The 23710-nt window shown below is 40.5% G+C and overlaps 2 protein-coding genes and 1 non-coding gene across 6 annotated transcripts; all 3 read right to left on the bottom strand.

Annotated features, from left to right (window-relative positions):
* Positions 1-459: 459 nt before the first annotated feature.
* On the bottom strand, positions 460-8530 carry LOC115749969 (beta-taxilin). Of its 2 annotated transcripts, XM_048278925.1 has the most exons (13): positions 8504-8530; positions 8381-8473; positions 7503-7838; positions 7226-7314; positions 6811-6916; positions 5233-5300; positions 4712-4789; positions 4430-4494; positions 3653-3719; positions 3374-3556; positions 2147-2203; positions 1934-2029; positions 460-879 (listed from the first exon to the last, which is right to left on the bottom strand). In XM_048278925.1, the coding sequence occupies exons 3-13, from the start codon at positions 7828-7830 to the stop codon at positions 730-732; spliced, it is 1287 nt and encodes a 428-aa protein (XP_048134882.1). In that variant the 5' UTR covers positions 7831-7838; positions 8381-8473; positions 8504-8530; the 3' UTR covers positions 460-729. The 2 variants fall into 2 exon arrangements, with proteins under 2 accessions (XP_048134882.1, XP_048134883.1); XM_048278926.1 differs by lacking the exons at positions 8381-8473; positions 8504-8530 and adding an exon at positions 8152-8322.
* Positions 8531-10763: 2233 nt separating this feature from the next.
* LOC115750001 (transcription factor GTE1) lies at positions 10764-15282 on the bottom strand. 3 transcript variants are annotated; one of them, XM_030687107.2, is made up of 10 exons: positions 15063-15274; positions 14640-14661; positions 14542-14609; positions 14172-14378; positions 13026-13103; positions 12395-12619; positions 12095-12193; positions 11838-11896; positions 11289-11439; positions 10764-11162 (listed from the first exon to the last, which is right to left on the bottom strand). In XM_030687107.2, exons 2-10 carry the CDS (start codon positions 14653-14655, stop codon positions 10953-10955), a joined length of 1113 nt encoding a protein of 370 aa, XP_030542967.2. In that variant the 5' UTR covers positions 14656-14661; positions 15063-15274; the 3' UTR covers positions 10764-10952. The 3 variants fall into 3 exon arrangements, with proteins under 3 accessions (XP_030542967.2, XP_048134884.1, XP_030542988.2); XM_048278927.1 differs by having other exon boundaries at positions 14542-14663; positions 15063-15278; XM_030687128.2 differs by lacking the exon at positions 13026-13103 and having other exon boundaries at positions 14542-14661; positions 15063-15282.
* A 2111-nt stretch (positions 15283-17393) lies between these two features.
* TRNAP-AGG lies at positions 17394-17465 on the bottom strand. The gene has a single exon. It is a non-coding gene; the product is annotated as a tRNA-Pro (tRNA).
* Between the last annotated feature and the right edge of the window lie 6245 nt (positions 17466-23710).

The following is a 23710-nucleotide window of genomic DNA, read 5'->3' as shown; positions in this document are numbered from 1 at the left end:
GCACCATCGATGTAGGTAGACGAATCTCTACCGAATGAAACTTTTTAACATTTTACGCTCATTAAATTAACTTGTCCAGATCACTCTTCTCGTAACTACTAAAGCTAAACCTAAGCATCTCTGAAGTGGTGTGTCCAGTAATAAGGCCCCCGTTTTCTGAATCCTCACCCAAACTAGCGAGAGATTCCAAAAATTCAAATCCAAAAGCGCCGCACATATCTGATGGTGTCGCTGTAGTTCAGCCGTTCGAGTGGTCACACGAGTATTTCTCATGCGCTATCAGGAAAAGCGTAATGTGCATCACTGGCCGAAATGGCCCGCGCTTAATCAGCTTGCTCAATTAGACTACAATGAGCCAAATTCAAAGTACTATTCATACGGCTGTCAAATCTATCCAAATACCACACACACTGGCCAAGATTATGCATTGAGAAGTTGAGGAGTATTGCACGATTGATCTCCAGCTTAGATGATGTAATCAAGTCATTTGATATACTTGAATGTGCACACTTGAGGCACATCAAGATATCGTCTGGATAAATCAAAATTACAGAATGGTCAGGTAAAGACAAGCGAGGGCGCGTAAATATGAATAAACAAAAAACCCAATAACGTAATTACACGACTCATTGTTGCTTAACTCGGCTTGGTCTGTACTGCAATCTTTGTTGCAAAAATGCAGATGCAGAATTGACAGAAAAAACGATAGCTCCACAAGCCCTTCGAGAGCTAAGAACCAGAATTTACACCGAGACTTGGATCAGACTCATTGCCACCAACAGAATTCTGCTTCCTCTCTGCCTGAAGTGACCGGCACAGAGACTCTAGCTTCTCTTTCTGATTCTTCAGTTTCTCCATTTGTTTCTTTGAGCGTTCCCGCTGATCAGAGAAAAGAAGATTCTTATTCCTAATATACAACCTAATTAAGCGAGAGCCAAAATGATGATAAATCTCCTAATTCTCATGCATCCTGAGGTCACATCTCACAATTTCGAAACTAAGCTAAGCGCTACCCTTGTCATGAGGACTGAAAAGAAAAAAAAACAGTGTCTAAGCTAAATATGAGCACCAACAATCTCCTGCAACCACTGTTAGGGCTTCTAAATGCTCATCAGAAGCCCACAAGAACCATCTGTCAAGTGTGATCCACTAAGACGAGATGTGGGATGACTTTCCAGTTAACTGACAGGATTAAGGACCATGTTCGAAAGGCAAATCCTAAACACATGAACAACCCAACTAAGACTGACATGCACATCAAGCAGCTAAAGACATCCTCCCTATTTTCCTATGTAAGTCCTTCCTAGGCCGTCCTATGAAAGCTCAAATGCATGAGATTTTGCAGTTAAGAGAGAACATGGACCAGCAGCCTGATTTAAGCAACCAAGGCTGTAAAATAGGCTTGCGTGCTAGGGTAAGATTATTTCCGTAACCTAAAGGTAGCTTGCAAAAAGACATACACAAAAGAATCACTGGGAATAATATGAACTGGGTAATCTGTCGATAGATAGGGGTATGTACAAAGTAGTCCAAATTGAGATGTTTGTTTCAGCTTACAGAAGCACTTATTGATTTCCCTTCACAATTATGAAAAGCAGAAAAAGAAAACTCAAACTTTAAAAGAGAAATGAAAAAGAAAATTCTACAGGGCTCTACATGTTGATCTTTTTTTTTTTTTTGGTAAAAGTAAACAATTTGGGCTGACAGGAAGCCACTCTGAAACTCTACATGTTGATCTTTGTATTTGTATGTCGTAAAAAATCTCAAGTACTTGACATATAAATTCATTTTCAAATGTTACACCAAAACGAAAAACGGAAAATCCAAGAAGAGAGGTCTCGCAAACACACCATTAAGTTTGCAATAAGCCATCACTGTTGCTGAAGATTGAACTAAGATAAGGAAGAACAAACGTAACAGATGTAACCCTTACCTCATCAACAAGTTCTATAAGTGTAATATCTGATTTCTCACACTTGTTCTTCAAGAATGCATTTTCCTTCTTGAGATCCTTTATTGATTTTGCCATCTGATTTTTTGGTGCAGTCAGAAAAAACAAAAATAATCAAGTCCAAGTAGTAGTTATGCTGATCTGAAACACAGGAATTAACAGAATCTCGTTAGTTAGGTGTCATATAACTCATACCTTCTCGATCTCTTGCTTAAATGTTTCAAAGACTTTGTTACTCTTTGTCAATGCATCCTGCACAATTGAAACAGATTTAAAGACCCAAGATGAGTTCGCTTTGTGAGGGATAGCATTAGTACAGATAAAACCTTTGACAGTGAATGAGATAAGGGAGTGGGAGGTAAGTTCCCTTCACAGGACCCAACAGATAAATTAGAGGCAGAGCACCCGTAAATAAAAGGAAGGTGCAAATTGAGCAAGTAAAGGATCCATAAAAATAGCATCCGATGCCAAATAGTTTAGTTACCTCACCAGTTGGAACTTTAGGCGAGAAGTACTATTTTTGTCCTTCTTCATTTCCCTTCCCTATTGTGGTATAAGAGAATGCCCAGTGGTTCCCAAATCTCACCCACCCCAAAGGTCCAAGGTTCAAAATTCTAACTGGGCTGAAGATCACAAATTCTTCCAAAGAACCAGTGGCTCCAGGGAAGCTAGTTATCTTGGTGCTTAATTTGTCTATACAACGTAGCCCACGGCTTAGCTACTAGTTTCTTGCAGTTGATAAGGAATGATGTCGCATGTTCCCTTGTGCCAGGATATATCTTGAGTTGTTTGTTGTCATTGCTTGACTGCTGGCATAGGTACTTCTTTTCCTCAGATAGGAGTTGGGTTACTTGAGGTTTGTTCTATGGTGTCGTATGAAAAGTTACTTGGCTTGTAGTGGGTTCTGCCTTCCATTAATTCAGCAGCAATGAGAATGCTAAACTTTACCCATAAGAGAAACAATGCAGCCTATAGTTTTGCCAACAATTCTCACCCAAAAGTAGTAGATTAACACTTGATAGTACAGTTGTGTCAATCTCAAATATAACTTCTACAAATTTGCCTGGTATGAAATTAACCCACTTAATATGTGGAAATAGCAACAGCGAAGCTGCCTCAAAAGAACAGTGCTAAAATCCACCTGAAGATGCATTTAGCAAAAGAAAGCTACAGCCAAGATCGACATTATTTCACATATATCAAAGTAATTGAACAGTGAGGATCAGTGCAATCCAAGTCAGACAAAAGAATGAAATCTAACATCCAGTCATCCCTCATACAAACAGTTTGCTACACATGAACACCATCCAATGTAGAAGTTCCTTGCCTTAGGCATTTCCTTAGGGTCAAACAATCGCCATTAGGCAAAAAACACCTTGACTCACGCAACTGCAAATGTTGGGAAACAAGTGAAGAGGTAACCTGGAATTGTTGAAATTTCTCTCCGTCTGCTGTCAACTGTAACCGCAAGTTTTTCTCAGTTTCTAGCAGCTGTGATACTTGTTCAGCATATACTTTCATTTGGGACTGTTCCTGAATCACTTTCTCCTCATGCTGCTTCATTTTCAAATCAGCAATCTGGAGTTCTAGACTTTTCTGCTTTAACTGCATATTCAAGTTCCAAGCCACAGAATTTGAGCAAAGTCCTTCATAAATGGAGACTACAAATCTCTGAAATCAATCAATTTTAAAGAACTTTACCTCCTGTTCATGATGTTGTTCAGAAAGCACATACTGCTCAGCTAGCTGCTTCAACTTAACTTTTAACCTGAATCCAAAGAATTCCATAGACAACTAAATGCATCAAATAGAATGCCTATAAAGAAGCTAAGAAAGACTAATCCAAGACAAGCACTTTCCTTGATACAAGGAGCTAAATATCCATGCACCGGTGTATCTTTGTGCGGGAGAGAGAGGGGGAGAGAGAGAGAGAGAGAGAGGGAGAGGCAGACGGATAAAAATCCAACTTCAACAATTGCATTCTTCAACCCATGCTTACATACAGGTGCTCTCAATATGGCAAACACGAACATCATTTCATAGGTGATACTACATACGCCCCAAAATAATCAAGTAAACAAGAATTGTAAATCCTATCAAGGAAAAGACATTCCATATAAAACTGAAACTTGCTTAGATTATTCCACATAATTGCTCCTAGAAGAGGAAAGTCTACAATTTTTGAGAGTATCAAAATAAATGCATGCAGCTACATCCTTAAGTTACATATCTTTATTAAATATCATATCTGAGGATTGAAGTGTTGCCCCTATAATTTTTTTGTGATTATCAAAATATTATGCATGCAGCTACATCCTTTAGTTACATATCTTTCCTAAACATCATATCTGAGGATTGAAGTGCTGTATTTCCTTTGCATGTGTTAGACAGGTGGTAGACATGAGCCACACTATACAATAGCCAGAACAGATCCAAAATAGAACATTTTTAACACAACAGTGTGAGTACAAGTCTTACATCTCATTTTCCTTAAGCTGAGAAAGGCATTCATCCTTCTGCTGTTCTAGTTTATTGCTCACCTCCTGAAGAAAGCACATTTAAATCAAAACAAGCACAAGAATGCACAAGAGACAAGAGTATCATATTTATTATTGAACTCCGAGAGGCTTAAATAAGCAATGCCAATGCAAGAAAAAAAAATCTTGAAATTAAAAGGTGAGCATTGCTCTTTTCCTTTGTTGGAACATTCCTTGCGTAGAGATGTAGCATGACAGGGAAAAAACCAAAATAGTAATGGACCTGGATTGCATCTTGAAACTTGGCTGATAAGTCTAATCTCAGATTCTGTCCCTCAGTTGATACCCGTTTGCATTCATCCTGCAAATCCATATGCAAGACATCAAATTCTCATGAAAGCCACATTTTAGTATTATAATGGACACATCTCTTCTTAACAAACAATACCCTGTACAAGAAATAAACTGCTGAAGACAGAAACCACAAAAGAAAATTTAATAAGAGCACCGTTTGTAACCTTTTCACTTTCTAAATCTCACTTTCTACGACCACTTAAAACTTATTTAAAGAAGAGGAAGATTCTTTGCTGATGCATTTTAGAAGAGTAAAGTAACTTAGTGGTGCATGGTAAATATGTCTTGTTGAAGATGATCAAGTGTTGACAAGCAAAGTCAACCGAATGCAGCTGGATAGTATTAAGGGTCAACATTTACAAAGAAAATCAGAGAGAGAGAGAGAGAGAGAGAGAGAGAGAGAGAGAGAGAGAGAGAGAGCATTAGGAGCAGATTGTGAAGGAAAAGTACCATTAGCATTTTGTTTTGACGTTGCAACTCCCGACACAGTGACTCAAGCTTATCTCGAACGGCAATAGCTGTGACAGTTGTCGATGTGGAAACTAGTCACTATATCTTAAGACCATAGATGCTGAAAATATAAAGATAATTTACAGAAAAGAAATTGGTTGTGTGCTAACGCATATGATTTGTGCAAAAATGTCAACATTCAAAGCAAAAGGGGAAGAGGAAGGAGGGGAGGGGAATAAAAATTGCATTACCAAATGTTCACGTAGAAGAGAGAGATTCACCAGACAATCTTATTTCGTGCATTGCCTAAGATTCCAACTATGCATCTAGGCTCCCACAAATACCATGCTATTTTAGTTTGCACTTGATAGACCTAAATTTAGTGTATTCAAATTATACAAGAGAAGAGACTTATAATTTCCTTTTTGGTAGAGAAGATAGGCAGAGGTAAATATGTATTAAAAGTTAAAGCCAATGATTCGATATCTAGGCTTAAATTATCCCAAAAAAGCAAAGACTGTTACAAAAACGACAACTTATGCACTACGAGCCCATTTGATATTAGCTACAGATATGTTGTGCTGTGTTGCTATATCTTTAATGTTTAGTAATTATATATTTCAAATCAAAGTTGGATGAGGTAGCTTTCTAAAAGCTGTTGTAGCTTTGGGGTAACTGCAACTAGGAGGCGTTTGAGAAACACCTAATATAAGCTGCAGCACCCCTATTCACAGTTGAAGCAGCTGCGGAGAAGCTTACAAACAGCCTCCACGTAATTCATCTGGATTCTCAAGTAAAGTTCACATGATTACAACTGTTGTACTAGCAAGTTTAAATGGAAACAAAGAAACAAAGTTCATCATGTCATGTTGTGTTCAACAATTGTTACTATAGAGCAACACCCAATTTAATGGAGCAAGTATTCTATTGTCGTGGTACTTTTTACAAAAGAAATAAGAAAAAAAGAAAAAGATAAAAGGTTTCACTTTTTTTAATATGTTTTATCCTGACTTGGGAACAGGAAGTTCATCATCGAACCCACTGTTGATTTACCAAGCCTTCACTTAGCTACCAGTTGAACCTGGAAAAGAGAAGTCCTAGGAACCCTGATCATCCTCATCAATCAATAAGAGATACTTCTAAGAGAGAGAACCCCATATCACAACAATCACAATTCTTAAGCAATAGTAACATCATCTAGTCTATGTGCATGAACCATATTGCTCTATTTTAGGACTCTTTTGTATATTGAGGAATTCTTGATTCTCAGACAATTTGTAATGCTAAAACAATGTCTTCATGAAAGGACTAAATTAATCTCTGCCATAATTATCACGCGCCTCAAATAATGGCAAGAAAACCTTGTCAGCTTCCACAGTCACCATGCTGTGCAAACTCACAACAATATTCCGACACTGAACTCCCAATGAAGGCAAATTCTAACATTCAAAAGCACTTTACATTTGTCACAAAATGATCACAGATGCAAATAATGTTACTTTCATTAATGTCAAATAAAAAACTAATCCAACCAACAAATGACAGTCGCTAAAAAGTGCAGGAGAAGTGTGAACTTACCAGCATCTCGTTCAGCAAGAACTTGTTGATATTTCAGAGTGAACTGTAAAAACTCCTTTTCTGACTTAAAACTACGCTTGGCATTCTTTTTTGATTCAGACATTTCCTGAGAAATTAGAATGGCCAGACTCATTAACCAATATTGTCTCAAGGATCACAAGATTAGGAATTAGGACTTCGTTACATGATCTCAGAATAGCCCATCATCTTACTTGGCCATGCATCAACACATGCCTGCTTTATGAATTAAAGCCAAATGCTCTGTGACATGCTAAATGAATATGTCCACATGGACAAGCAAGATGATGGGCCATTCTTACAACATGTTGTAAGTTGCAGATTGACAATTTCTAGTACAAGCATTAATAGACACACAGAAATTTCACAGATGTACTATATTGGGCCATCTACCTACTTGCTTTCTGTTTTTCAAAGAATCGTCTCCATCTGGCAAAGATTTTTCCTTAGCATGAGTTGGCTGCGGGACCAACTTCTCTTCAGCAGCTGCATCGTAAGAATCCCCATGAGTGGAATCAAAATGATAAAACTAATCAAGCTTCCAGATACTGCTAAAGCAAAAGTGCTAAGAATCAAAATATACAAGAGTAGAGAAGACCTAAATAACAAAAGGACAAAAGCAAAGAGAATAATGCGAAGGATAATAGTCTTGACTTCAAGGAAAAGATAATTACATTTGTCTGAACTTTGAAATTTCTCCTGAGCTTGTTCTTTTACCTCACAGGATCCAGAAACCTCTGAAGAATCCACGTGAGTGGAATGAGCCAATCCTGGAGTCAAGGGTGAGCCAAAATTCTTTTCAATGTGTTCTTTATCATCCAAATCCTCTAACTCGTGTGCTAACCCATCCAAATGATTCCCGCTATGGATCCTACAATCGTTCAGCGGCTTCGCTTCCCCATTATTAGGAGTTGGAGGGCAAAGAGGCTCAGCGGTGCCATCAACGAAACCATCCGGCAAAGCATCCACCTCAGGAAGCTGAGTTGCAGCTGGGTTCTCCATTTTATGCACTGGAACAAAGTGAATGCTTATCTCAGGTAAAGAAACCACAAGCATGTATGTGGCAGACTGGAATTATCCACAGGTTCACTTCTAAAAGAATTCAAAAAAGGCCAGCAAGTTCGGTCTGCGTTTTGAAAATGGCATCAACTTTCCAAACTGAGAAATTACAGAAACTTTCTCAGACTCAACCAAGAAAGAGCCCTAGTAAACCATTTGAGCCACAACAAAAGGCCTCTAAAGAAAGAGCGACTCAAGACACCAATTGGTTAATCGTGCGAAAATCTCCACTCAACAAAGCGAAGAACATATACGCATCCCAACCTTCGCAAACACCGAGCAAGCATGAGGGTCAAGACAGGGCAGGAACCGAAGCTTGCTCGATCTACCGCGGACGATCAGATCCCGATGTTTAAGAAAAATCAATAACGCCTAGGCATCGCTGATTTGTTTCGCTACAATCAACACGAAAGCCATTCGAGCAAACTATGAAGAAGACGGGAATGCAACAAGGAGGAGGCGGGGGAAAGGAGAAGTACAGAAGAGACATCACCTTAAGGATTCAGCGAGGAGAATGCGACGGAGGCTGAAGAAGAAATTGTGATTCGCAGCGAGATGAGAATGCGACGGAGGCAGGGCCGAATCCAGGCGCGTTTGCCTGCGCCTGGTAGTGGTTCCGAATGCAAAGAGACGGAGAGTGACGTCACTGAGTTAAGCCCAATTGTAATGGTGATGTAATAATGATCAACGACGGACTGGAGATACGGAGGGAGGGGATAACTCTCTTTTTTTCTTTTTCTTTTTTCATCTTTTTATGCCCGCTTTTTCCCTTTATCAAAAGGAAAAATAAGGTAATAAATACGGATATGGATTGCCTAACATTGAGATTTTCGTGACACGCGTGATATTACTCAAATCAAGTTGTCCAAATGAAAATAGATGGCTTGATTTGAGCCACGTTTGGAGATTCAAAATTTTTCAAACCCCAAAAAATTCCCGCCCACATTTTTTCCATCCCTTTTAACACACGACGTAGTTCAAATCAAGCCGTTCATTTTTATTTGGACGGCTTGATTTGAATAATGTCATGCATGTCACGAAAATTCCAGTATTAAGCGATCCAAATCCAGTAAATACTTGCATTCATACTAGAAATTTTAGTACTATGAGAATAGGATGACCTTATATATATATCTTAAAACGTGCCTTTTTTTGTTAACGGACCACATTGCTTGGGTACCAAAGCTTGGTTCGATACCTATCAATTAACTTTACCTACTCTCTCTAGAAATTAATCTCATCATCTCTATCATTCACGGATCACAGTTGTCATGTGATTTAATAAATGCAAAAATATGTTCTCATGGTAGACAACATTTTCCAATTTTGCCTAATGAACACACTAATTTGTTGAAGATGATAACGTCGTTAATTTGAGTCGTTAGATAATTTCTTTTAGGGGTAAACATGATTTCAAGGTAAAATCGAAAATCAGAGAACCGAACCACCGATTCCCAATTCTCATGAGCTCGGGTCCTATTCAGGAACCGTCGATTTTTAGTGGAACCGAATCGAATCGAAACCGGGATTCCAGTGTTTGTTAGTAGGATGGTACATCAAAGTTGATGAGAACGACCTTGGGATGCTTCATTAGACCATCACATGGCAAAAGAGGCTAAGTCTGAATGTAGAATGGCGCTCTCTTCACTATTACGATGGTCTTTTAAGTTGGTTTGCACCCAAGTCTTAGCTGATGTGACCAAATTATACATGAGTTAGTGGAGAAAAGCATGAAAGCAAGTACACTCATGTTTCTCATCACCATTTTCAAAAATTCTTATCAAATGAAAAGCTCTTCTCTCTCTCAAATATATTAGCGGGAACCAACCTATATAGCACTAATACTTTCTTAGAGTCTTTGTGTCGTGTTCAACACTCCGACGCTCTTCGACATGTGACTAACATATGATCAGTGCTCGAAACATGCCAACGACAAGAGAGTCTAGCATCCCAACACGCATAGGATCAATTTCGGGCATTTTCAATAAATTATGGGTCAAAATATGAATTTATTACAAATATATATACTTAATTCATATATCAAGCCACTCTAAAATTAATATATCCAGTCAGTCTAAAAAAAAAAAAAAAACCTAATCGTAATTCCTAATACAAGAAGAAGAAGAAACTCACCGCTAATATTTTTTGTATAAATAATAATTTATGACATATATATATAAATACATTTAATATACAATGTGTCCCAACATGCCGGAATTCACTTATTTTTTGAGAAATCACGTGTCGATGTAATGTGTCATATCGCGTGTCATGTCATGTGGTGCTATATAGAAAGCAATTGGACTTTTTTTTTACTTTTTAGAAGGGATGATGTTTTTGTAAGTTATTAAATAATTGTTAAAATCTTAAATGATTGTTGTGTTTACTTCCATTTTGCTTAACTAAAACAAAAATAAAAAAGAAATTGACAGGGACTTAGGTATCCTGGAATTTATAACTGGGTAGGTTTTTTAGGTTCCAAAAAATGAAGAGTCTATTTCAACGGGTAAGTTCCGGATGAAATCCGTATGGAACCCGAAATCATTTGCCCTTAATTCTTTTGTCTAAGTTTTAAGTGATTTTAATGGCAGTTGTAATTGTAACTACAACCGGAGGAAATGATTGGCGACCAGTATTAGAAGTTCGATCTTGATCTTTCATTTTCCTTTTCCTTTTCTTTATATTTTCTAGTCTTTATGTCTAAAGATTGAATGGATGCAACGGACGAAGTAATGCTTTGAATTGAGTTTCTTGCAGAATTGGTCTTGTTCTTTGCTATTTTGAATGGAAAAGATAAATTGTTCTCCCCAAGCTAGGTTAGGAAAAAAAAAAAAAAAGAAAAGTAAGTTCTTTTTAACTAAATTGAGATAGGCAAGTAACAACTCGGGTCGAGGATCAAGAATATGCCTGAAAAAAAGTGTTAGTGCATACTGAGTGATACGTACATAATAAAGTTGAAGTCTAATTGGTCCGTAAACAAAATGATACGCATTTCACGCAAAAAGGGAAATAGCGCAGCTCTCCAAAAAGATGGAATGGGAATCCTTTTTACGGTTCCCGCATGTTTAGGACGAGGGCTTCACGCTCCTTTTCTTCGCGGTCCTAGCAATGGCATTACATATTTCCTTCTTCCTCTTCTTGTTGCTGTTGTTGTTGCCGCCGTTGTTATTGCTGCGCTCGTGGTTGCTGTCAACAACGACAGCTGTTGAACTCTTTCCTTGAACTTCAAGGGCGCCCTTAACGAAAAATTTCAACTTCCACAATGTGCATTCGCTCTGCATCAGATTGACAGTAAGTAGCACCGCCAATATATTGCTCTCGACTCCAGCAAAACAAAACTTGTAGAGTGCACCAGCACCCGTGTGCCAAAGAGAGAGAGAGAGAGAGAGAGAGAGTTTAACCTGAGCATCTAGATCAAGGTCCACAAGATCACCCTTTGATTGGAAGCTTGAATCATACTGAGCAACAATCTCCAAAGCCTTGTCGACATCCTCCACTGGCAATTTATCAAGGGCCGCCGCTATTTTCCTTTTTTCATCTGTGGAGATTTTCCTGGTATGGAATTGTCGAGCATGTCTTTTATTAGATGTTTCAGCTGAAAGTTATCGAGTAAATGCATGCACAACAGACGCATTTAAGGGAGATACACTAGTGCATTTTATAGCGACTGCCTTGCACCAGGCACCCACAATCTCTCATTTGCAGGTCCTACAGGAAACCAAAAGGCACCAATGACAATCGACATGAATCCGACAGGACCATGGGTGGAAGAGACATCCCCTTTATATGGAAGGACACAAACGTGAGAACCTAACAAGCTTAATTATTAAATTACATGAAAATGAAAAATTCGCATAACCAGAGCTGGGAAACAGAAGAGAGACATTACAGGCAATTTTTCTATTCTCAATTCCTACCACGACTTCACTTGAAAACAACGCACAACTGACCTGCACTTTGAGATGACAATTGCCCTGAGCCTTTCCAGATGCATATCAACCTCGTAAAGCTGAAAGAGTTTCACAAATTGTAGTTGAGAAATAATTGTATTTTAGTTAGCAATTAGAAGATCGGTATGCTACAGAAGATGATGTCTGTCCCATTTATTAGATGACTACGCTCCTAATGAAAAGGCTTGCCTGTCCTTAATGTAATATTTCCCCCTTACACAAAAAAATCTGTAGCTTTTATGTTCATTGGAAAGTACCTCACTACTTATTTCTCTGGCCATTCTGGCATTAGCAGCTTCCTTAGCAAGTTGCATGTCAAACAGTGCCTCTGCCTCTTCCTGTTCTAGTCTTTTTTCCTACACACATGGTTTAGAAATGAAAAGCACAATTAGAATTGTCAACATACTAGCACCTCATTATAGAAGAAACCATATTAACAGTCAAACACATTCAGCAGCCTGCCAAACTGGTAATGAAACCCTGAACAGCAAATCATGATTGGTCCTTAGGGACCTACTTTTTTTTTTCTTTTGATTGAAACTTAGGGACCAACTTACCTCCTCTGTAACTTTAGGAAGTAGTTGGAGCCACTTCTCCTCAAATTTTCGGAGCAATGTCTTGGCCATGACATGAATATTGCTCTTTTCATCATTGTACTTCATAGCATTTTTGAAGACCAGCCGCATGTCAGCACATATCTCTCGGACGTTCTTATAAGATGTACCATCAGTGGCCTCCATTTGCTTTTTAATCGTGCTGAAGTCCATTGGCTTGTCAATTACCTAGAATATATCAGCAATCCAATATATAAAAAGCAGTAGAAGACATACAAAAAAGATGCAGCGATATTCAAATCAGGCTGCACACTGTCATAAATAGATTCAAACATTAAACGATATGAGTTGAGTGGTTGTGTGGCCCAATAGGCAAAGTTCCTCACTTTTGCTCTTCATGTTTTCCCCTCCAAACAATGGTATTGGCCAATCAATTCCCATTTTTAGTACATTACTTTTAGCTAGTTTAGAAATCCGCTTCCTTCTGAGATCCACAAAGCTATAGGTGTAGAGAACATTGAGCTAGGCTCAACAAACATTGACAAACAACATTAAGCACTCTAAACACTGATCAAAATAATATCTGAGCATCCTGATCAAAAAGATGAGAGATCAAAAGGAACAAAAGCCATACTTTATGATAGTCATGCAAACCAAGAGCCTTGACATCTACAGGTTGCAGGAAGGGCCCCGCCCATTTGTGCTGGGTGATCTGAAAGCAAAATGTAAAATGTATATCACCAAAGGATGCCGCTGACTTTCTCTTCCTACAAGAAAAAAATCCATGGTGTTCCAAGCGAAAAGCTTTTTCACAAAAAATAAGAGGCAAAAAAAAAAAAAAAAACTGCAAAAGACGTTTGGGAATAGAGCAAAACCACTGAACTTAATATGTATCACCAAATTGGGAGAGTGACTATGCCTCTTCTGGACCAAGAAAATGCTCAGAGTAACTGAACAAAAAAGGGCAGAGACATATTCGAGAAACATAATACTTCCTCTGGATTCTATTTTTTTGAATATCGTACATTCTAACAATCAATGATGGACAACTATAAGATCTAACTCTTCCACAGATAAAGCGAATAACATAACGAAGTAAATATCAGCAAGCTAAATTTTTTGTAAGGAAGCATCCTCAACTGGTTTCCAGTGAGCAGTTCATGACTATAGAAAAATTATAAGGGGTGAGATTACTTCAGCAAAAAGGTAAAAGGAGAACAAGGGTGTGCAAAAGGATCACATCTGTTAGAATATATAAATATTAAACCGGGTCTTCAACCTTCATCTAACAGCTTTAGTTTTTAGAATAGTTGGCATAGTTGGCAATGGTCCCAAAATCTCACATGACATCGTAGCAAGAGCTCCCGAGTTCAAATCTTTTTAGACCCCATTTGCCTCCACAATTAAATATGTCCAAGCTTACTATTAGGCAAAAAGACCAGACTAAGCGTGAGAGGGAGTGTTAGAATATATAAATATTAAACCGCGCCTTCAGCCTTCATCTAACAGTTTAAACTTTTAGAACAATTGACACTGGTCCCATAAAATCTCACAACATCAAAATCATACGGTCTATATCCGCGAATTTGGAATGAAAATGTGGAGTATCAATTTGCTAGCATGGGACATAGAAAAGACAAATTAGGTCAAAGCAACATTCACATAAACGTTTGAACATTGAATAGAACCAAGCATGTTCGAGATTAGTTGAGCAATGGTAGGATGGATGCATGACTCCAGTATAATTGCTGTCTGCTGACGCAAGTAAGAAACAACTTGCCTGGCGGAGAATTACGCCAAAATGACTGATAAGCTGTTGCATTCTCTTTGCTGCAGTGGCTTCCCTACTACAACCATCCTGTTGCAGCTTCTTGAGACCGTTAATCTGCCTCTCGTCCTTGCCTAGTGTGCTACCTTTGGAGGTGCTTGGTTGCTTTTTACTTTGATCATGATAGAATTGCTCAATCTCGTTGACACTTTTCTCCAACTGTTAGGAAAATCCAAATTATCACAAGGAAATCCAAGTATTCCGGATCCAACGGGACTGAGCATTACATACACAAATAGGACTAAAAGAAATCATGAGAAGCAAGCCTTTGCGTTGTACAATTTTAAGAGGCTAATACTAGTTGCTTAAAAAAGAAAATTACCTCATTAACCTTGACCAGAATTTGATCCAGATGGTGCTCCCATGGTTCAACTTCGGAACTGGAATTAACCGTCCCAACATATGGAATCAAACCATCCAACTCCATTTCTTCCATCCGGCACTAAAAGAAAACCAAAAGAAGTGAACTTTAGCGTTTACTGTGAACGGCTGGCTGCGGAAAATGCAAGAGCATGAGCATGCGCACGCGCAGGATTTGCACGCCTACGGAGATGGGCACGAGCCATTCACGAAGTACCGCGGGTAACGAGAAAAACTTCTTCATACAGCAGCAAAAAAAAAAAAAAAAAAAAAAAAAAGCAAGCGCAAGCGAGCAAAACTCCATTGACGGGGGGGCCTCAATTCGCCTCGCCTCCTCTCTCCGAGTTTCTCTACGGAATCGAACAAGAAACAACAGCTCCCCCCAGCGAAATCAAAAGCATAGCTTTCTCTCAAGTCCGGTTTAGACGATTGCGAGAACAAATCGAGACTAACAAGAAGATCAGAGAAGGGCAGAGAGATCACCTGAAGAAGACGAGCTTGCTCTGGAGAGTGAAACCGGAGGAAACCCGAGGAGAGTGGCGCCGCTTTCACAAAGGGTGGCGTTGCAGGGTTTTAGCACTTTTAGGCAGCCAAAGCAGTAAGTCCGTTAACCCTCCCGCTCCTGAGATGCCAGCCCAATAGGAAAGACGAGAATTCTTTCCCTTAGAAGGCATCAAAGAAAGGGTTAAAAACGGCTCGACAGGTTTTTCTGGCAATAGCCAGTTTGACGACCCCGGGGGGGGGGTGTTTTTACTATTTCCAGGTCGGGATTATTTTAGGGGCGGTTTATGTTCCCCAAGAGCAGGCACACGTCACACTGTTATAATCTTTGGTCGTCAGATTAAAATGCGACGAATCATTTAAATGGTCAAAACCAGTCATGGCGAAGTCCCCAAAAGATCGAAATTTGTTGCATTTCGATCTGATATTGAAAGGTTTCGGAAGACATCATACCTTTTAGGATCGCACAAACGCCTTTCTAAACGACCTCTATTATTTTCTTCAATTTTTTTATTTTAAAAATTTGCGCTTTCCACTACGACAATTGAATAGCCATAGGCTCTATGGAATTATTTTTCATAAGCAACGACAGACTACCAATCAATTGGAACATATAAATTTTCCATCGAGTTAAATAATTATATTTTTAGATTAGCGAATACGGTTCAAAGCTTGATTAGTAACTTTTTATTTTTGGAGGGATGGTAAGTCCTCGTCAACATGAGAACATTATATTGGACATTAAATTCTTTTAGTCTAGGTGAGTCATGCTACATCTTGCCTTTGAAACAATAAATGAATAAATTAGGCGTTGCATTTCATTGATAATTGGCCGTTTAAAATTATTTATTTTCATGAAAAGAAACAAAGCCTTGGATATCGGTCATTTACAATATTATATAGTCATTGTAGTAACTCCTTATTTATTTACATCGAAATAGAATGGACAAAACTTAAGGTGTAATGTAATTACACGAACTAAATAATTTACATAAGAATATTAAGAAAAAAGTATGAATCCCATGGGCCATGATCCGATCCGACTGCTGCAAATCACACGGCCCAAACTCTCCCAGCCAAAAAAAAAAAGAAGCAAATAATCGACCGAGTCAAAGTCAGCTCAATTGAATCGCTCCTCGCACACGTGAGGTCGCGCGTGCGAAATGCATCCCAGGGAAGCCTTGGCCAACGCGTTCACGAGGTGAGACCGACACCGCAACGGCCTGAGCAGACTCCATTGGCCACCGCTCCTCCCACCGGCGACGACCTGCTCCCCGCCTTCGGCCGCCGGGAAAAGCGGCGCCGGAGCACGCCGGCCCTGCCTCTTCCTTATGTCGCTCAACTCCATCCTGGCGGGGAACTTCGTGATCCCGATCAGAGCCCGGTGCCTCCTCCGCGAAGAAGATGGTCCGACGGAGGCGGCAGCCGGGGCGACAGAGCTCCGCGGCCGCGCCACTCTGAGCGAGTTGGACCGGAGGAGCTGCCCGCTCGCGAACCGGAGCTTCGCACCGTCCCGGCGGAAGCTGTTGAGGCGGCCGAACGAGTCGGACCGCAGCAGCAGGGAGTCGACGCGGCCCTCGCGCTCGTGGTAGGGGATGGGCTTGCCGCAGAAGAGGAAGGCGTCGACGGGGGAGATGGCGGGACCGGCGGGGAACTCGAAGTCGGGGGCGTCCCGAAGCGGCGAGGCCGGAGAAGGTAGAGGAGCGGGGCATGATCCGTCAGGCTGGTGGTGGAGGGCGGCGAAAGGGAGGTCGCAGAAGGAGAGGGCGTCGTCGTCGTCGTCGGCGGCGGCGTCCACGAAGTCACGGGGAAGAAGGGTGTCCGCCATGGCTGTTGGGTGGTGGAAGGATGAAGAAGAAGGTGATGAAAGATGATCAGAAGAGAGAGACGGAGAGTGGGTGGGTTGTGCTTGTTGTCAGTGATGGGCAGGAAGGAAGTGGAAGCCGGAGTATATAAGGGGGGGGTCAAGCGACGGCTTCTAGAACTGAAGGAGGTGCTTTTAGAGATAGAGTGTGTGGAGTTTCCGTTGGGAGTAAGGCATCATCGTCAACATCTAGATGAACTCGCTGATGGGGAGGTGTTAGAAATTGACTGGAGGGGTATCTGTTTGAGGCGAAAGAGACCATCTAGAACTGCAACTCGTTGGCTTCTGTACTTTATTCTTTGGGGTGATCTAGTTTGCGCGTTCTTCCAAGGAAACAGCAAATCTAGAAGACTACATACGAAAATGGCAAAAAAAAATTGTAGCAAAGAAAGAGACAGAAAAGAAGAAGAACAAGGAGCGGAAGATATAAAAAGAAATGGAGCGTTGTGGGGGCATTCCGAGAATTGAACTCGGGACCTCTCGCACCCTAAGCGAGAATCATACCACTAGACCAAATGCCCTCCTTTGATTTCGTATTGCTAAATTTATTATTATAAAGTAAACTTTGTTGAATCGGCCGGTGCCAACGCGGATTCAATCTTCTTTTCAGCTTGGTTTAGTCCACGCCTTGAGTTTTACATGGAGATAATTGTCCCGCGGTCCGTCTTGCTCTACAGCCAACCGTTTGGGCCCAAATTTTCATAGTATCTTATAGCCCGTTCCTCTTATATTTCAACAGTGATCCAAACAATCGAGACAGAAAATATTTGCTTTACCCCGTTCCTCATTCTAAAAGCGATGCTGTGGACAGAGCTCGTTGTAGTGGAAACTTATACACTTTTCCGAGACCCATTGTCCCTCGACACGTGGTCGCCGTGACCTATTGAACCGAATCTGTCTATCGAATAACGTCTCGACGTTGTCGGGGCACATGCAATTGAACAAAAACTACTGAAGAAGGCCGAGGCTAGGCATCACTCTTTTGGTCGCCTACATTAACAACGCGTATGATTTTCGGTGATCGTTGGGGACGGCAGGACATACGCGGCAATCGAGTGGAGATCATCCCGGTGCTCGATCAGTTCCGGAACCATATCTTTGCAAAACAAAACCAAACGAAGAGCAATGACCCCACAAGATGGAGGGACAGAGCATCATTTTGTGGACTATTGACCTTGAAAGCGGATGATGGGGGGGTCTCCCGTTTACCCCTTTTCTCGTTCACAAATGGAAGCGCAGCCCCCAGCAAAATGGCAAAGAGAAACTTCCAAAACACACGGGGAAGAAAGAGTGGGGGACGGACACTTGTTCATGGTTAGTGCCAGTGGGAGGTGAACAACCTCCCCAACAATCTAGAGAGCGCAGAACACGTCTTTAAACCACGACCGCTCGTGTCATCAATCCAATGAAACAATACAAATGGTAGGCTGATCTTGTCCCCTTTCGAAACGCCTGCTGTTCTAGAAGAAGATCCACATCCACCCGAGTGCGAATCGTCACCAACCGTCCCTTGACCTTTGGTAAAATGATATCTCTGTGGAGATTATCACCACCGCTTTTGGCCGGACTTTAGGAAAATTGCGCCTTTTTAGTGGCAAGGCGGTGAGCATGCCTGGGATCACATTGTCCTAACCCTTTTGGCTTTCGGTAAAGTACAGGTGAGAAAACAATACAAAAACCGCGCACACCCCACGTACAAACATAAGTTTGTAATGTGATCATTGTTATAAGTTCATTCTCATGTTAAACGTACATGTTGTCGGAGATCGCATTGTTATCATTAAGATGAAGTATTGGGAAACTGTTAGGATTGGGCGCATAGACAAAAACTAAATAGAAAGCGAAGGCGAGAAAGAGAAGATAAAGATATAAGGTTTGCCCTAGTTCATCATTAAATCCTCGGACGGAGATTCAAGTTTTTATGCAAATGTTTTTGGTAAAGACTGTTGATGGTGATACAATATGGATGCATGACCAGCTCAAAGATCTTAAGAGACAAATTGTCAAGAGGGAATGCTTGCATGATCTCGGAGAGCATAGTGGGGCGTAGGTATGCAAGGAAGCCCTAAGACTTTGTAAGAACAAAATTGGTAAAAGAAATTCATTGTTTTCATGAATTGTTCGCATTCCCACTCAAAAGCAGTTATGTCCAAGACGTTCTACCTCTCTATTACACAATCAGTTACAAGAGAAAGATATTATATGTTCACTCAATAGCTATTCATGGGATCAAACCCGAAGTACCAATAAATTATAAGCTCAAACTATAAAAGTCTTCTGACATCCAAATAAAGCTGCCCTAGAGACCCCCGTCTACTCACTAGGGAGCGGGATCCCCGCATCTTGCTGTAAATGAAGAGTATTAACCACAACCCAACATAAATCGTTCCATATACTTTGGTAAATTAGAGCCGGAATCCTACTCATAATTCAATGGGGTACCTATCTGCGGACGTGATGGATAACTTAAATCGCGAGAGACATGAGCATGTGGTCTAAGACCAAATAGAAAGAATGTCACTTGCTTGGAAAAAATGGGCTTTCTATGTTGTTCCCGAATGGTCAAACTAGGTAGATAATTAATGTAGTGTATGGACAATAAACGTCCTTGTTTGAACTTTCTCCCCTTGCAATAAATTGGAGTGAGACTTACCTATGTCACCGCGCAAATATTTTTTTTCTTTTCGTAGGTTGTGATGTATAGTCTAATTTGACGAAAGCATCTCACCATCACACGCGGCTTGCGTGACATAAGCAGTGACCACATACGGTCGACTGCATGAACAAATACCAAAGAGGAAAAAGAGACCCCAACAATAGCCGTTAGAAAATATTTGTCCTGCACACATAGTACTAAATAGGATTTTTCAAGTCACGAGTCTCGTGGTATCTCGCGTACGAGAAACTTTAGAGGCCACAATCTGCCACGTCGTGAGCGGATTAGAAGTCTTACCTCTGGCTGAAATGAACGTGACAATCCGCACGCATCTATGAGGGTGAACCGAGCAGGAAGGCTCGGATACCTCGCGTCAAACCGAACGAGTATATACTTCTCCAAATCATGTGCCGACGAGGTTCGAAATCCTTCGAGCAAAATGAACTACCCCGTCGGCGCTTACATCTCATGTGACCAAAATTTAAGAAGCGTGGTGATCCAAGCCCGCGTCCCAGAGCAAGAAATAACCGAACACACTTACCATTTGGTCCCTAAAGTTGGAATTTGACTTTGATTTTCCAAGAGAGAACCTCTTTCCCCGTGAAGCAGTGGATATTTACTAAAGTTAGGTAAGTACGGCATCGGTACAACATGATTTTCTCCTTTCTTCAAGAAAAAAGAAAAGAAAGACTTCTCCCTCCGTACAATTATTTTCCGCATGCATTTCAAGAAAGTTCAATCTTTCTAAGCAAGTAGATTATTTACCAGAACATTAGGCGTGCCGACAAGCGAAAATTTTGCTGTAATTGCTGGAATTTTCCTTTGTTCATTAAGGGCGCGAATGATAACCATTCTGTTTTTATGCTTCTCTATTTTTCTGTTCCCGGGAACATGTTTGGAACAGAAATCCGTTTGGTAAAATAATTTCATTTTTTTTTTTTTCGGGACAAACTTTTAGCCCATAAATAGATTTGGAGCATGAATGAGAAGTGGAAATTTTGTACTTTTCTTTTTCCGGAACAGAAATAGAAATAAGAATCCTTCTTATCACACGCTCCCTCTTTCTCGTGTGCGGTCTCGCTCTCTTCATGCTCCCATCTCTCATGTTGCTATCACCGGCCGTTGATCTCCATTCGCCGATCGTGATGAGACCCCGCTACCGGCAATCATAAAAATTTCATAATGTTATCAAACGAATTTCCGTTCCGAAAACATAAATTTTGTGTCATTATCCAATGAATTTTTCCGCTAAGAAATTCATCTAAGGAGCAGAAATAACTTTCGGGAACAAATGGTTATCATCCGTGCCCCAAAACATAAGTCAACTTTATCGTATTTTGTGTAGCTCCACATACGACCAGTTGCGCTTGATAACGTCCTTGACATGGATTTTTGAGGATAAAATAGCGCAAAAACCTTGCTTTAAATGGGCTGATCTAACTCAGAATACGACATGAATCCAACTGCAATACGTCACCGATTGAAGAGTTAACCATGCCAAAAATTTTAAAAAAAAAATGCAATGTTAGGCTCTGTATCTCGTTATTCCGCCCACACAATTAAGGGAACGCCGAAACATCAAATTCGTCTTGTTGGGCACTTGGATCACGACACTACCCATTTACAATTCAGACGAGAACCGCGTCATTCTCGATATTTTTCTTTTTTTGATGGCCAAATGGATAGGCTTTCTTTTCACATCATCTTCTTCTCCAACTCTTTCCAAGAAAATTTGTCATTTTGACCCTTCCAAAATAGAAGTTAAACGGGGAAAAAGACAATACCTGTGGAGCCTCTCACGACAAAGATGGCAGTCACTGTCCAAACGAATCTGTTCATCTTACGCATCTTGGGTTTCTTTTTAACAATGTGAATCGAAAATACTATCATCAAGAGAAGAGAAGGGGGGAAAAAACAAGAAATATTCAAGTTGCAATAGTCATCCATCAATAAAAACGCTTTCAGACAAAAAGACAAGATAAAATAAAAACACTTGTTAAATGAGAAGATAAATTAGCTAAATTTGCCTGGTCCTATCTTCTAGAAGAGCCAGCAAAAGAGCATGCCTCAGAATCTCTCGATCCACCTCTTTCATGCATTATGTAACTTAACTTATTTATTATTATTTTTTTGTCCATCTAGAAAGCCTTCCTCCAACAATCCACCCACGAGCCAAACCTAAGATTGTCCTTTTTCATGTTGATGGAATAGGCTAAATCTATTTTATTGTCGTTCACTCACCAAATACAGGATAATTGTCCAATTTTAAATCTATTATAGGGTGTCCAATTCCTTCATAAACATTTCAATTGTGTCAATATAGTCTTAAATCTTTTGATGATTTGCAATTCGGTTCTAAACCTTTTAAATGTGTCGATTTAATCCTAAACATTTTGAAGTTTTGTCAATTTAATTTTAAAATTTAAAAAATTTAAAATTAAATTGGTATAATTAAAAGGGTTAATACTAAATTGGCGGTTTATGATATTTTGAACAATTTCCCCTACCAAAATAGTATATTTTTTGCACGGGGATTCAATCTATCTGTCTTGTCAATTCAAGAATAATTTTACCATTAACCCCACGGTCCCCACCAGCCGAGACATCTGTCCCTCAACCTAGACCAGTATATATGCACCTTGCCTCACACTTTTCGGAACAATGGAGATACCCAAACTCGCATGATCTCTTAGTCCCTGATCTTCGTTCTCTCTCTCTCTCTCTTCCCTTCACTTCTCACCACTTTCTCATTCCATTTGCTCAGCTTCTTGATCCTCATCAATGGCAGCCGAAGAATTTCACCAATACCCAGAAGCTTATTTTGGCCAGGAAGATGCAGAGGATTCGTTTGAAGCAGAAGAAACACTCTCTCTCTGCGATCTCCCTCTGCACAGTCATGAAGCTGCTCATTTGGATGACTCCAACAGCACAGAGAATCAAACCTCCTCCTCCTCCTCCTCCTCCTCTTCTTCTGACGATGATGATGGCCAAGAGGACTTGTTTGAGTTCACGAATCAAAACGTTGCCGTTCCGACTCAACCTGCGAGCAACATCATCTTCTGCGGAAAGGTCATTGCTTGCGAAGAACCATCGCCGCGAGTCCACGAAATTTCAAGGGAAGGGCAGGCTTCAAAGCACAGCAAACCAGGCTCCCCCTCCTCAAGATCAAGAACCGTCTCAGAGGGTCTAAAGGGTCAACAAAGCAAGACGGACGCAGTCCATTCCCCGAGCCCGCAAAGGGCGAGAGGTTCGAAAGTCACGCCATTGGAGAAATATGCTCATGCAAATAGGAAAATGTCGTCTGGTTACAAAGCAACGGCGATGGCCTACCCAGCTCCCAAGTCCAGAAGCTATTTGATAATGTACGGGCTGTCCAAGTTTCCTATGGAGACGGAGCTGAGAGAGGCCAAGAAGAAACGCGACGCGAGCCCTTCCAGATCGCATCCGTCCTTTAATGGCAGGGACTTCGTTAAGGTCGGCGATGGGAGAAAAGATCAGAAGGGGCTTTGGGGGGTGATGAGGGCAATAAGTTGCAAAAGTTACCATCCAAATTCCATGGTGAAAACCTCGATCGTCTCGGCACCGCGCTCGTGATATCACGGTGTTGCCTGCTACAGATGTATCGGACGACGTTCGCATAGAACTTTGACGATTGAGCACATATGCAAGTGGGTGGAGTATATGTTCAGAGGGAACCGATAGGGGAATTTTTTAGCTCGATTTTAGCTAGGATCGAGGCCGAAAAATCTTGTTTCTCATGTTGTTGGACATCACAACCCATGAGGTAAAACTCTTGATTTGTCTCCTTTTTCCTCTTCTTTCGACGAAGAACAATAGAATGCTATTCATCAAATATGTCCAAGCTTTTCCCAGTTAATTGGAAGAACCGTGTTAAATTTGACAAATTTGTTGAGAAAGACAAAAATAAAATAAAATGGAGGACCTTCGTGATTGAATAGCTCTTGTGAACGCGTACCCGCAGGTCAATCCAAATTAAATTTGGAAAAGTATGAGCTATGGAGAGACTTGTGGAAATTTTTTTCTTTTTGAGGTTCATGGCGTGATGTTTTTCCCCATCTTCATTCCCTATTTCCCTTGCCTTGGATTAAT

This window comes from Rhodamnia argentea, chromosome 5 (genome assembly GCF_020921035.1).
Source record: "Rhodamnia argentea isolate NSW1041297 chromosome 5, ASM2092103v1, whole genome shotgun sequence".
NCBI lineage: Eukaryota > Viridiplantae > Streptophyta > Magnoliopsida > Myrtales > Myrtaceae > Rhodamnia > Rhodamnia argentea.
Note: the sequence above shows the minus strand (reverse complement) of the source record. Positions and strands in the feature narration are given on the sequence as shown.